Raw genomic sequence first — 15,842 nt, 5'->3', positions numbered from 1 at the left:
ATGTCTGGCATCCACATTGGCGAGGTTTCCCCTTGCAGGTGGTTGCGGAACATCTTCCCAGTGAGGTCCACCTCTCCTGGCCCCTAGTGCGAAGCTGTGCTCTTCATCTTCGTGGTCCACCGCATTGGCTGCCAGCGCCACCCTCTTCCTCAGCAGGTTGTGGAGCACCACAGCAGTCTCCACCAACTCTGTGACGTTATCTACCTTCTGTTCCAGTATTCCCAACCTGTTGGTCATGATGCCAAAGGCATTCTCCAGACCACTCTTTTCCCTCTTGAGATCCTGTAGTTGCAGATCCTCTATTCATCTGTCATCCCTCTTCTGCTGTATGGCTTCATCATGGAGCTCTTCGGGGCAAAAGCATCGTCACCCAGGATGAAGTAGGGAATATCAAGATGATTTTCTCCAGGGAGGAGGCATGATGGGGGCAGCCCTATGGACCCATCTTCTAGGCATTCGAAAAGCTCAGAGTCAGACATGTGTCATTTACCTCCCAGCTCAATCCAGATGAACTTGTACTCTGCATCTACCAATGCCAGCAGTGGTGTAGAGAAGAAGCCCTTATAGTTGTAGTAGAGACTGTCTGTGATTGCTGGCTTCTTAATGGCTGTTTGCTTTCCATCCAAGGTACCAATTGCATGGGGGATATTCCATCTCTGTTCAAACTGCTGGGCAAGGGTGCTCCATGCTTCAGGGATGGTAGGTATGTTGGAGACCTCATCTTTATACGCCTCTACAATGGCCCTGCACACTCCTGGAATCAACTCTGATATGGTTGAGATACCACATCTGAAACCATATGCCAGTGATCTGTATTTGTCCCCAGTGGCCAGATGTCTCAAGGTGATTGCCAGGCCAGCGGACAAAGGGTGCCTGTAGTTAGTCTCTTGCTTCTGGATGACTGGTGCAACTCTCGCAGGGATATCATCGAACACCTCAGGGGTTACTCTGGTGAACATTGTGTAGGCAACAGGGTCCTCTAACCGCGGTTGTGTGTCTAAGAGAATATTGTACTGGCCATACTGCTGTCTTCTTTCTTCAGTGAGCCATGGCCTGGTCCAGCAGCACCTGATGAATGGTCTTCTTCCTCCTGCTGGTAGTTCGATCTCCTCTTGTCTTTGCTGTTCTTTCTCTCTCCTCTGCCCCGAGGGCTATGATTTAGTTATTAGCAGGGAGACGAAGGTCATGTCTACATCATAAGATGGTTCATAGTCTGGTTCATATTGAACTTTCATATCTTGTTCTTCTGCCAAAGATGTAATGATTTCGTGTATCGATCTGCTGCATCTTTATATACTCTGGATCAGAGGCGGGATGTAATCAGAATCTCGAATTTTGTCATTGCGTAACAGAGCTTGACAGACCCTATCAATGCACAAGGGATCTTGATAATCGTATCAAAGCGTCATTTAAAGCGTGATAAGCGCATCAAAGCTTATCAAAGAGTAATAAAGCATATCAAAGCGTGATTTAAAGCGTAATAAATCCTGATCAATCGGCATCATAGCGTGAGAAGCCGTAGCGATTCGGGATATAATTTTGTCGCACAAAGCGGGAACGAACTTCGTATCAGAGCGTATCAGAGCTTATCAGAGCATAACATATCTGATGAGATCGTGAGATTTTTTTTAAAGTAAAAAAAAATGACGCCGAATTGATCGCCGATCTAAAGCGCGGCATTCGCCGTTGGTGTGAACTTAGCATTAAGTGTTTGGATATATTATATAATCTTTTGTTATTCGCTTGAATTCCATTCAAAACATTGAGTTGTCTTGTCAATCCTAATCAGCAAACATTGGCTCTTCCGCTCTTGCAACAATCATATAAAGTATCAAAAGGTTATGCATCTTATAATCTTGCTCAAATTTCATATACTCCAAATAGATTTTCAAAAGAAACAAAATGCGTGTAACGGTGTATATAAAAAGAATATAAGATACTAAAGATAAATTACTGTAAAAACATACTTTATTGTCAGTGTCTTTATAAATATGAAAACATGCTCTTAAGTTCGCATCATTTTGGACGATAAGTTCTTATCTCTCTCTTTCATACAATACTAGTGAAACATGAATTCCAAGGTCCCATGTATCTTGTATACATCAACTATTTCAAGATGTAACAATAAATGTTAATGATAGCAATGCAGTTTAGGCCTGAGTAAATCCACGTAATATTTCAGTGGAATTCGTTTAAAAAATAAAACGTGATTTCCCACTGTAGGTTAGAAAAGAAAAGGTGTCGTATCATCAACTGTATATAGCTGTCTTTTACGCATTACTCATGAAACAAAAAATATAGGAACGATATAAACCATAGAGTTATTTCAGTTATTGGAGTATTTGACGATTCGTCAAAAATAAAAAAACGCATCCGAAACTTTCACCATTACAATGAAAGTATCATTTATTCTTTTACATATGCACACTAAAAAATAAAGGTTCAAAATTGAACCCCGAAAGGTTTTGCAAAATCAGCACCCAATGGGTTCAAAAATTGAACCCCTGATTTGGGGGTTTAAAGATTGAACCCTGCGGTTGGGGTTCATTTTTGCACCCTGCAGGTTCAAAACTGCACCCCTAAATTTCAAATTGAACCCCTATGGGTGCAATTTTGAACCCGCAGGGTGCAAAAATGAACCCCAACCGCAGGGTTCAATTTTTTAACCCCAATCAGGGGTTCAATTTTTTAACCCATAGGGTGCTGATTTTGCATCCACTTCGGGGTTCAATTCTGAACATTTATTTCTTAGTGCTTGCAAGTAAACTTCAAAATTTCTGTAAATAATATCTATCAATATGTCCATCAGTGTTGTAGTCAAGGCTCAAACCTCCAAGGCCAAGGCTTTAATACCCAAGACCAAGGCATCAATCCCCAAGGCCATGCCTAAAAACCTCAGGGCAAGGCATTTCAAACTTTCAATATATGGAACAATGAGCCAACAACAAGGCGGCAGTTCGAATATCAGTTCGGCGCCCCTACATGTAGGTCGATCATCAATTTGCCCCCCCCCCCTTCGAACATCATTTTGGCATCCCTTCGAACTCAATTTGCCTTCCCTAGTTCGAATATCATCCCCCTAGCTCGAGTATCAATTTTGCGCCCCCTAGTTCGATCATTAATTTGCCCCCCCCCCCCTTCGAATATCATTCGCCCCCCTAGCTCGAGTATTAGTTTTGCGCCCCCCTAGTTAGAACATCAATTCGGCGCCCCCTAGTTTGAGTATCAATTTGGCGCCCCCCTAGTTTGAACATTAATTCGGCGCCCCTAGTTTGAGTATCATAGGCGCCCCCGTAGCTCGAACATCGATTCGGCCCCCTCCCAGATCGAGTATCAATTTGGCGCCCCCACTTCGAACATCATTTCGGCGCCCTCCTAGTTCGAATATCAGTTCGGCGCCCCTACCTGTAGGTCGATCCATTAATTTGGCCCCCCCCCCCTCGAATATCATTTCGCCCCCCTAGCTCGAGTATTAATTTTGCGCGCCCCCCTAGTTAGAAATCAATTCGGCGCCTAGTTTGAGTATCAATTTGGCGCCCCCTACCTCGAACATCGATTCGGCCCCCTCCCTAGTTCAAGTATCATTTGCGCCCCCACTTCGAACATCATTTTCGGCGCCTCCTAGTTCGAATACAGTTCGGCGCCCCTACATGTAGGTCGATCACTAATTTGCCCCCCCCCCCTTCGAATATCATTTCGCCCCCCTAGCTCGAGTATTAGTTTTGCGCCCCCCTAGTTAGAACATCAATTCGGCGCCCTAGTTTGAGTATCAATTTGGCGCCCCTAGTTTGAACATTAATTCGGCGCCCCCCTAGTTTGAGTATCATAGGCGCCCCCCTAGCTCGAACATCGATTCGGCCCCCCCTCCCCAGATCGAGTATCAATTTGGCACCCCCACTTCGAACATCATTTCGGCGCCCTCCTAGTTCGAATATCAGTTCGGCGCCCCTACCTGTAGGTCGATCACTAATTTGGCCCCCCCCCCTTCGAACATCATTTCGCCCCCCTAGCTCGAGTATTAATTTGGCGCCCCCTACCTCGAACATCGATTCGGCCCCCTCCCTAGTTCAAGTATCAATTTGGCGCCCCCACTTCGAACATCATTTCGGCGCCCTCCTAGTTCGAATATCAGTTCGGCGCCCCTACATGTAGGTCGATCATCAATTTGCCCCCCCCCCGTTCGAACATCAATTCGGCCCCCAGTTCGAACATCATTTGGCATTCCTTCGAACTCAATTTGCCTTCCCTAGTTCGAATATCATTTCGCCCCCCTAGTTTGAGTATCAATTTGGTGCCCCCTACCTCGAACATCGATTCGGCCCCCTCCCTAGTTCGAGTATCAATTTGGCGCCCCCACTTCGAACATCATTTCGGCGCCCTCCTAGTTCGAATATCAATTCGGCGCCCCTACATGTAGGTCCAACATCAATTTGGCGCCCCTAGTTGAATATTAATTTGGCGCCCCTACATGTAGGTCGATCATCACTTCGGCCCCCCCCCCCCGTTCGAACATCAATTCGGCCCCCAGTTCGAACATCATTTTGGCATCCCTTCGAACATCATTTCGGCGCCCTCCTAGTTCGAATATCGATTCGGCGCCCCTACATGTAGGTCCAACATCAATTTGGTCGCCCCCCTTCGAATACCATTTCGCCCCCCCCCCCTAGCTCGAGTATCACTTTGACCCCCCAGTTCCAACATCAATTTAGCGCCCCTACGTCGAACATTAATTCGCCCCCCCCCCCCCCGTTCAAACATCAATTCTGCCCCCAGTTCGAACAGCATTTTGACATTCCTTCGAACATCATTTCAGCGCCCTTTTGGTTCGAACATCATTTTCTTTCCTCCTCTTCCTCTTTTTTTTCTTCTCGTCCTTTCCCTCTTCGTCTCCCCTTTCTTCTCTTCTTTCCCCTTTCTCTTCTTTCTTTTTTCTTCTCTCCTTTCTTCCCTCTTCCTCTTTCTCCTTTTTCTCCTTTTCCTCTCTCTCTTTCACCCCTCTTCCTCTTTTTTTCTCCCCCTCCCCTCCTTTTCTTCTCTTCCTTCCCTCTTCCCCTTTTTTCTCTTTCTTTCCCTCTTCTTTCTCTTTTCTCCTTTTCTTTTCTTTTTTCTTCTTTCTTCCCCTTTCTTTTTCTTCTTTTCTTTCCCCTCTCTTTTTTTCTTTCCTCCCTCTTCCCCTCTCTCCTTTTCTTTCCCCTCTTCCTCTTTTTCCCCCTCCCTTTTCTTCTCTTCCTTTCCCCTTTTCTTCCCCCTTCTCTCTCTTTTTTTCTCTTCTTTCTTCCCTCTTCCTCTCTTTCCTTTTTTTCTTTTTCCTCTCTCTTCCCCCTCTTCCTCTTTTTTTTTCTTCTCCTCCCCCTCCCTTTTTCTTCTCTTCCTTCCCCTCTTCCTCTTTTTTCTCTTTCTTTCCCCTCTTTTTCTTTTTTTCTTTCCCTTCTTCTTTTCTTTCCCCTCTTTTTTTCTTCTCTTCTTTCCTCCCTCTCTCTCCCCCTTTCTTTTCTTCTCTTCCTCCTTTCTTTCCTCTTTTTCCTCTCTCTCCTTTTCTTCTCTTCCTTTCCCCTCTTCCCCTCTCTTTTTTTTTCTCCTTTTCCTTTCCCTCTCCTTTTCCTTCTCTTTCTTTCCCCTTTTCATCTCTCTTTTCTTCCCTTCCTCCCCCTCTTCCCTTTTTCTTCTTTCTTTCCCCCTTCCTCTCTCTTTTTCCCCCTCTTCTTCCCTTCCCCCTCTTCCTCTCTCTCCCCTCTTCTTTTCCCCCCTCCTTTCTCTCTTTTTCTTTTTTTCTTTCCCCCTTTTCCTCTCTTTTTTTTCCTTTCTTCTTTTTCTTCTTTTTTTCCCCTCTTCCCCTCTTTTTCTCTTTCTTTCCCTCTCTCTTTTTTTTCGCCGAAGGGGGGGGGGGGGGGCCAAGGCCCCCTCGGCCCCCCCCATGGATCCGCGCCTGGGTGAGTGAACATGGCTACATAACTGTAATATTATACATAGTGGAACAAGAGTTGATTTTCGTAAATGCTCTTCTATAAAAATGATACATGTGTGTACATGCTGCTGAGCTCTCGATAGAGGAGATAAACTTTGTATAATCAAAAAAGGAGATTGACCATCTTGCAGTATTCGGATGAGATATGGAATACAAATAGTAAACATTCAAATTCCATATATGTAAATATAAGTATGTCAAAGTATGAAGTAGCATACATGTATATAAGCAGTCAATATCCCTGTTCAGTAAATGTGTAATATGGGATACAAGCTTCGAATTTTCAGTTTCCATATATGTAAACACATGTTGCGGAATGCATGAATGGTCAATATCCTTTTTAGGATTCACAATCATGTAAATATGTGATATTGAACACAAACCATGTAGACAGTCAATACTCAGTTTATGTTTATGTAAATACATGAAGTAAAATATATACACAGTCAATATCCTTTTCAAGCATTCATAATGTTATGTAAATATATGGTATAGAATAGAAAACATTCAATTTCCATATATGTATGTAAATCCATGTAAGTATAATACATACACAGCCAATACCCCTATCCAGCATTCATATCACTGTTACCAAAATATATGAATACAACTAGTCAACATTCAATTTGTATAAGTATAGAGTAGCATGCATAAACAGTCCATGTATCCTTTTTCAGGAAAATGTTTAACATGGAATGCAATGTGCATTCCACCACATATATATAAATATATGTAGTGGAATGCATAAACGGTCAATATTCCATTCCAGCATTCATAATTACGTGTGATATGGAATATAAACAATGTAATTTCCATATGTATAAATATATGAAGTAGAATACATACACCGTCAATAACCCATTTCACCATTCATATTCATAATGCTATGAAATATATGATATGGAATAAAAGTCAACATTCAATTAACATGTATGCATGTAAAGGTATGAACTTAGCATACATAAAAAGCAGTCCATGTTCCTTTTCAGTAGATGTGTGATATGGCATACAAATACTCTATATTCAGTTTCTGTATATGTAAGGAATGCATGAACAGATAATATCCCTTTTCAGTATTCTGTAAATATGTGATATAGAGTATAGACTTTATAAACAGTCAATATTCAATTTCCATATGTAGAAATGTAAATGTGTGATATGTAATTTAATTCATGTAAACGGTCGATATTCAATTTGCACATATATAAATACATATGTATATATGTAGAAATGTAAATGTGTGATATGTAATTTAATTCATGTAAACGGTCGATATTCAATTTGCACATGTATAAATACATGTAATGAAGTAGAATATGTACACAACAAATACCCTTTTCAGCATTCATATCACTGTTATGTAAATAAATCTATGATTACAAACAGTCAACATTCAGTATGTAGAAGTATGAAGTAGCATGCATAAGTAGTTCATATCCCTTTTCAGTAAATGTATGATATGGAATACAAACTGTCGAATATTAATTTTCCATGTAGGTATATTAATTGGAATGCTTAAACTGACAATATACTTTTCAGTATTCTGTGGATATGTGATATAGAATACGAACCATGTAAATGGTCAATATTCAATTTCCATATATAGAAGTATATGGAAAAATATGGAATTCAAAGAGTCAATATTCAGTCTCCGTGCGTATTTATATGAAGCAGAATACATACATAGTGGAACAAGAGTTGATTTTCGTAAATGCTCTTCTATAAAAATGATACATGCTGCTGAGCTCTCAATAGAGGAGAAAAACTTTGTATAATCAAAAAAGGAGATTGACCATCTTGCAGTATTCGGATGAGATATGGAATACAAATAGTAAACATTCAATTTCCATATATGTAAATATAAGTATGTCAAAGTATGAAGTAGCATATAAGCAGTCAATATCCCTGTTCAGTAAATGTGTAATATGGGATACAAGCTTCGAATTTTCAGTTTCCATATATGTAAACACATGTTGCGGAATGCATGAATGGTCAATATCCTTTTTAGGGATTCACAATCATGTAAATATGTGATATTGAACACAAACCATGTAGACAGTCAATACTCAGTTTATGTTTATGTAAATACATGAAGTAAAATATATACACAGTCAATATCCTTTTCAAGCATTCATAATGTTTTGTAAATATATGGTATAGAATAGAAAACATTCAATTTCCATATATGTATGTAAATCCATGTAAGTGTAATACATACACAGCCAATACCCCTATTCAGCATTCATATCACTGTTACGAAAATATATGAATACAACTAGTCAACATTCAATTTGTATAAGTATAGAGTAGCATGCATAAACAGTCCGACCATGTATCCTTTTTCAGGAAAATGTATAACATGGAATGCAATGTGCATTCCACCACATATATATAAATATATGTAGTGGAATGCATAAACGGTCAATATTCCATTCCAGCATTCATAATTACGTGTGATATGGAATATAAACCATGTAATTTCCATATGTAACATATATGATAGAAATACATACACCGTCAATAACCCATTTCACCATTCATATTCATAATGCTATGAAATATATGATATGGAATAAAAGTCAACGTTCAATTAACATGTATGCACGTAAAGGTATGAACTTAGCATACATAAAAAGCAGTCCATGTTCTTTTTCAGTAAATGTGTGATATGGCATACAAATACTCTATATTCAGTTTCTGTATATGTAAGGAATGCATGAACAGATAATATCCCTTTTCAGTATTCTGTAAATATGTGATATAGAGTATAGACTTTATAAACAGTCAATATTCAATTTCCATATGTAGAAATGTAAATGTGTGATATGTAATTTAATTCATGTAAACGGTCGATATTCAATTTGCACATATATAAATACATATGTATATATGTAGAAATGTAAATGTGTGATATGTAATTTAATTCATGTAAACGGTCGATATTCAATTTGCACATGTATAAATACATGTATATGAAGTAGAATATGTACACAACAAATACCCTTTTCAGCATTCATATCACTGTTATGTAAATAAATCTATGATTACAAACAGTCAACATTCAGTATGTAGAAGTATGAAGTAGCATGCATAAGTAGTTCATATCCCTTTTCAGTAAATGTATGATATGGAATACAAACTGTCGAATATTAATTTTCCATGTAGGTATATTAATTGGAATGCCCCAAGAGTCAACACTACGTGTTTAAGAGTCCGATTTGGGAGGTGGGGCCGTACTAAACCCAAGTGATGTAGGTTAAGGTGAAATCGACGACCGAAGTCCGTGACATATACAATTAGAATATCGCTTTACTTGTTAAGGGGTTCAATTCAGAGGATACTTGCCAAAGGTATCGTTTCGCTTCCAATACTTGTGAAGGGTAGGGTTTAACACACCAATATTTGTTAAGGGTTGCATTTTCAGAATATAGAAAATACTTGTTTAGAGTGCTTTTCGAGACCCCATGGTCGCGCATGGTATCCACTCTTCAATGGAAGTGCCCCCCCCCCCCGAGACAAAATCAGTCTTTCATGTCTTTCTTGATCATTGATTAATTACAAATTCTTATATCAGAATACAATATGATAGATAAACAGGTTAAAAGAAAAATAGGAATGGTAAATGAGGTCTAATAATCGAATGACTGCTGTTTTGTTTTCAAAGTATCCCCATAAATAAAAAGCGTACCCAAGTAGGCAGAAGGTGGGGGGGCAGGGTGCGAAGCAGTCCTGGGCGCGTTTCATGAAAGAACTTGTCATAGCAACTGCGCTTCTCAGCCAGCCAAAATCAAAGAAAGTTGTCAGATCTGTAAATTTGTCGGATAAAAAGGTTGATGAAACGCTCCTGTTCGAAACCTTTACACCGAAATTCCTCTATACATTTTACATAGTTTATGATTTTGAAATAATGATCTCCTATGTCTATTTGGGAATTACGCGCGCTCATTATGCATGTTATGACGTCAGTTCTGTAACATTTCGTTATTAAAATTGTTAAATTTCGTTCATAAACATGATAAACATGCACCATTGAATTGCCACATCCGTCCCAGTGCGTTAACAATTTCAGATTTTGTGTGGATAAATCACATTACAGGTGCATTAAAAATTACATGACTTTAATTGGAGGCTGAAAAAAATGAATAAATAAAAATGAAGTGTTTTATTGAAAATGCGACGTAAACAATGATGCAAACATGTCAATTACATACGCCAAGTATGACATATAATTGTTCATTATATTGAATTACTGGAATTAAATTGACATGAGGGTGGGGGGAATTTGGCATACTTGTAAATTGAAATACAGTGATTAGATTACACAGTCATTGACATCGCGTAAGGCATCCACAGTGGTTCAAAGTCTCGCGTTTATTTTTTTTTCCTTTAAAGTACCCTTTTTTAAGGAAGAAGTTGTCAACTTTCTATTCTGAACATTTGTTCATTGAATTATTATGTTGCTTATTTCATGAAATTGTTGGAGTTTTTTATTTAAAAGAGGAAATGAATGTCGAACAACAGTATCAAAGGGTTGAAAAGATCAACATCTTTAAGCTTTCATAATCTTTTTAATTTTAAAAGAAGAAATGAACGTCAAACAACAGTATCAAAGGGCTGAAAAGATGCTTTCATAATCTCAATCGGTTGGAAACTTGCCTTTTTCCATATTTTTTAACTGTTTTTTATTTTCTGCTGACATTACAATTGGAAAAGGGGAATAAACAAAAATCCGCCATTGATATCAGCACGATTGCTTGGCTCACTTGCTTATAATAATATGTGAATGTATTTTATAAATCCCGAAATAAACTCTGTATTACAAATGGCTACAAAAATAAATGACCCGTGGATAATGCATTAATTATGAACAATATCTATATTTAGAAGCATGACATGTGTGTACCGTTTGAGTAAATAAAAACAGTTGACACTCACGAATCCCCAATTCAATTAATACATATTTCATGAAAACATAATTATTATATAGATCCTGATAGAGTATCTTCTATCAAATAATTTATACCATTATGCGGTACGTGTTAACTCTTGGAAAGTCGGGAGGTCGTTTTTTACTGATATGTAAAGTTCGATTAACGCCAAAGTAAAGGCATGGCTGCAATGGATGTATCCAGATACCAATGTCATAATCCTATACATGAGTTAAGTAAACATAATTTGCAAACCCCATTTCAATGAAAAATAAACTTTATAATCGATACCAAAAAGTATATATTTTTTCAATTATAATGTTACTTATTGAAAATGTGTTTTGCAATGGATTTTAATGCAACCCTTGTAGGATTATAACACCATTGACGTCTGGATTCATTAATTGGAGTCATGCCTTACCTTGGCGCAAGTCAAAACTTACATCTTTGCAAAGAATACCTACTAATTATCCAAGTGTGAAGACATACCACATAAATGTGGCATCAAATTATTTTGGAGAAGCTACTCTTTCCTGTCATATATAATGTGCTCATTTCATATTTTCCCCTTTAATTGCATCGCGATTTGTGAGGTGTCATGTTTTATTTTTTTACTCACACGGTATATATTTGATATATTTTCGATTACTTTTAAATCAATTCCGTATTGATATTCTGTTGCAAACGATTAGACCATGCATGAACACCTTTTTCACCCCCCCCCTCCACTTGTTCTTATATTTTTAGAGGAAAAATTACTCGGGTGGATTAATTATCTATATACCAAGCCAGCCCTATCGATATGCAGACCTAATGGCAAAATCCTTTCAAGTACATTGAAAATAAGTTTTTATGCGGTCTCTTCGTGCAAGCTTTATAGTCCAGTCATTTTAACTTTTCACTTGGAACAAATTGAAACAGAATTTATTCCAATGCAGAACATTTGTTTGAGGTCCATAGAAGACCATACTGAAAGTCCCCAAAATCGGAATAGTGGAAAGTGTTCTAATTTGCATAAACATAATGATTAGTTTTGGTCATATTCGCTCATTTAGACGACGCTAGTGTATATGTACTCAGACTCGATCACAGATATGATCAATTCCAGACTCGATGCAACTTCGGCAAGCCCTGAGGGTGTAGGCTTTGCTGAGCCCGCACTTCTTTATACAAATGATGTAGGAAAATCTACTTTTTTAATTTCCAAGTGGTTTCGAAACAATGAAAGTGGTTTACTAAAGAGCAGAAACATCATTTTGCTTCAAGGAGGGCTCCAAATTAGCAAGATTTTCCCATAAATGGGCAAAAAAAAGGAAAAAGGGGTGGGTGAATTAATTCAGCAGCCCTCTGATGGGGTAGGATTCGATTTGCCAGAACTTGTTAATGTGAAGCAGATAAAAAGGCTACACTTTTGTCTTCAAGTGGTTTTAAGACATTGAAAGTGGCTTACTATCAGAAAAAACATTTTTGCACCAATGAGGGCTCCGAATTGGTAGATTTTTCCATAAATTGGCAAAATATGGAAAAGTGGTGGTGACTTCGGCAAACCCCTAAGAGGTAGGCTTTGCTGTGCCAGCACTTCTTTATACGTAGCCATGGTAGCTGATAGAGGAAAATCTTTGTTATCTCCAAGTGGTTACAAAACAATAGAAGTGGTCTACTGCAAAGGGGAAAACGCCCTTTGCCTCAATAGGGTTTCCAAATAGGGAAGTTCCGAAGAAAATTGCAAAATAGGCAAAAATGGGCAAAAGGTGTGGGGTGATTTCCGCAGCCCCCTAGGCTTCGATATGCCAGCACCTCTTTATGCGAAGCAGAAAGAGGGAAAGGCTACCCTTTTGTTTGCAAGTGGTTTTAAAACAATACAAGTGGCTTACACTATAGAAGAAACATTTTTTGCCTCGATGAGGGCTCCGGATTTATAGATTTTTCAATAAATTGGCAAAATATGGAAAAGGGGTGAGTGACTTTGGCAAACCCCATAGGGAATAGACTTTGCTCTATTATTTAGCTGATAGAGGAATTTTTGTCATCCCCAAGTGCTTACAAACAATAAAGTGGTTTACTGCAAAGGGAAAACGCCTTTTGCTTAAATGGGGCTAAAAATTTCGTATTTCCCAAGAAATGGGCAAAATACAAAAAGGGGTGGTGACTTCTACGGACCCCCTGAGGGGGTAGGACTTGGTGTGCCACAACTTCTTTATATGTATCTGATATCGAAACCCCTACTCTTTTGCTTCCAAGTGACTTTAAGAGAATAAAAGTTGTTTTTCTCTGTAGCGAAAACACCACTTTGACACATTGGGCTCCATAAAGCACGATATTTAATGAGTTAAAGTGATTGGTTAACATTGGTTTGACTTTTAAAAAATCTGAGCTAGAAGGTCACACTTGTCACCTGTGTCTGTGATATGTTACAAAAAGGAAGCCCTGAAAAAATTGCGTTCGAAAATCATTATTCAGTGCTTCAAAAATTGAAATATAAAGTGACCGGAAACACCATCTTAATTGCATCCCATACAGTTATGTGTACTATTTTTACAAAATCGGGGTTTGCCTTGTAGTTTTAGCTTTTCATTCTCAATAATGGTTGTTTACAGGGTTTACTAGTTCTAATACATGCACTTGCACACATGTTTCATCTTGGTTTGAGAATTTTTTAAATTGGCTGCTCACAAAGTTAAACAATACCTTTAAGCCACAGATAAGCGGGGGGGGGGTATATTCGAAAGGATATTCCGGGACGATGTTTTAATGTTCTTGAACGTAATTGCATGCAGCATGTAGAGCAAAGCTTCCTCTAACTTTTCCAAGATATTTCATTAACACAAAAGTTGCTTTAATAAATATGTAGAAAACGCCCTTTGCCCACATACCTATATCTAAACGGTCTCATACATTCGTAATTCCGAAGCTTCGTTATTCCGAAGGTTAAGATATTCCGAGGGTTCGATATTCCGAAGGTTCGTTAGTCCGAAAACGAATTTAGGTTCGTAATTCCGAAGGTTCGTTAATCCGAAAACGAAATGAGGTTCGTAATTCCGAAGGTTCGTTCGTCCGAAAACTGAATGATTAACGAACCTTTTTCGTTTTCGGAGTAACGAACCTTCGGAACAACGAACCTTATTTCGTTTTCGGATTAACGAACATTCGGAACATCGAACCTTATTTCGTTTTCGGAATAACGCCACAAATGTTCGCATTGATGAACCCTTTCACGTTTTCGGATTAACGAACATCGAGGTATAGGCAATTTACGTGTTTCGGACCTTCGGAATAAAGAACCTTCGGAATTATACCCTAAACGGTAATATACAACTTTCTATCGCTATATACGCACTAGTATTTATGCGTATTATTCACACCAACGAAGGGGAGGCAAGACCGATTTAATCTGTTGTCATGACTGTATTCTCTTTAAAGGCATGCCAGCGATCGCGTTGTAGTCGACATCAAAAGAAACGGAGGTTGGTTTTTGGCATCACTTTATTGCATTATCGAGTAATACCGCACACATTCGTAATTGCGAAGCTTCGTTATTCCGAAGGTTCGTAAGTCCGAAAACGAAATGAGGTTCGTTAGTCCGAAAACAAAGTGAGGTTCGTAATTCCGAAGGTTCGTTAGTCCGAAAACGTAATGATTAACGAACCTTATTTCGTTTTCGGACTAACGAACCTTCGAAACAACGAACCTTATTTCGTTTCGGATTAACGAACCTTCGGAACAACGAACCTTATCTCGTTTTCGGACTAACGAACCTTTGGAAAATCGAACCTTATTTAGTTTTCGGATTATCAAACCTTCGGAATAACGCCACAAAATAATGTTCGGATCAAATAACCCTTTTACGTTTTCGGATTAACGAACATCGAGGTATAGGCAATTTACGTGTTTAGGAATAACGAACCTTCGGAATAAAGAACCTTCGGAATTACGAAGTGTAACCATCAATATGCTCGTTGATATATCCCCTTTCTTATCGAATGCTGATATTCTGCATTAGTTGTTGATGTTAATAATAAAGCAGAAAAATATCAACGCACATGAAATTTTTTGACCGAAAACCGAAGTTTTGGCATAAATTCTCACATTTTTCGAAAAATGTTAACCAGACAGTCCCGAAAACAATTGCAATCGATTTATAATATATCAATCATATAGTGAATTTTCGAATTCATTTCAAGATTTTCCCATTGTCTGTGCAAAAAAATATTAGGGAAAAGGCATATCAATTAATTTTGGCAGCTATCTTGGATTTATGCAAATTAGATGCCTTTCCCCTATTCGGATATTTTGGGACTTTTCGTATGTTGTATAGGGCCTCACGAAAATGCATTGTGGTGAAAAAATTTCTGCTGCCAATTGTTCCAAGTTTCGTCAAAATTCGGGCTAAAATGACTGGACTATTATTCTTCTACCCCCAGCCGCCCCCTTCTCATCAATGTACCAGAGATGAATTCAATTTACCTGACTTTATCACTTATAATGCTGATGTACAATTAGTATCGAATACAGGCTCTATACATGAAGACTAGTTACAATAACTAAATTACTAACATTTTTGCATATAATAAACGAATGCATTCTTTTAAGTGAGATTCTTTTAAGAAAAAAAAGAGTAATTGTATTAAATCTTTTTTCTAAAGCAAATTTATCGGAGTTTTAAAATAACCTTACACTGAAATTAAGTTTGTTATGACCCGAGAAAATGTAAATTGGATATTTTGTTCTGAGAATGGCCCTGAGAATACTTTAATCCTTATGTTGCAATCACAGATTTGTCTTTTTTCAACTGATCTCAGTATATTACGGTCAGACGATTTATGGAACTGCCGGGAAAAAAATTCTGTACTACTTTTGAAGGCCATCCCACTTGCCGCGCGGTGCATCATTGCCCTATAACCTCGTTACGACCAGCATTTTCACAGCAACGGGCTTCTCTTTATTTCCTA

General features: G+C 38.5%; 1 protein-coding gene across 1 annotated transcript; it reads right to left on the bottom strand.

Moving 5' to 3' along the window:
* Positions 1 to 482: 482 nt before the first annotated feature.
* LOC121406865 lies at positions 483 to 959 on the bottom strand. The gene has a single exon (XM_041597736.1). The coding sequence runs from the start codon at positions 957 to 959 to the stop codon at positions 483 to 485; it is 477 nt and encodes a 158-aa protein (XP_041453670.1).
* Between the last annotated feature and the right edge of the window lie 14,883 nt (positions 960 to 15,842).

Source organism: Lytechinus variegatus, chromosome 2 (assembly GCF_018143015.1).
Source record: "Lytechinus variegatus isolate NC3 chromosome 2, Lvar_3.0, whole genome shotgun sequence".
NCBI lineage: Eukaryota > Metazoa > Echinodermata > Echinoidea > Temnopleuroida > Toxopneustidae > Lytechinus > Lytechinus variegatus.
This window is presented reverse-complemented; position numbering and strand designations above follow the sequence as displayed.

Coding starts and splice junctions, on each gene's coding strand:
- LOC121406865 (XM_041597736.1), bottom strand. CDS start 959: ATGTTCACCAGAGTAACCCCTGAGGTGTTCGATGATATCCCTGCGAGA.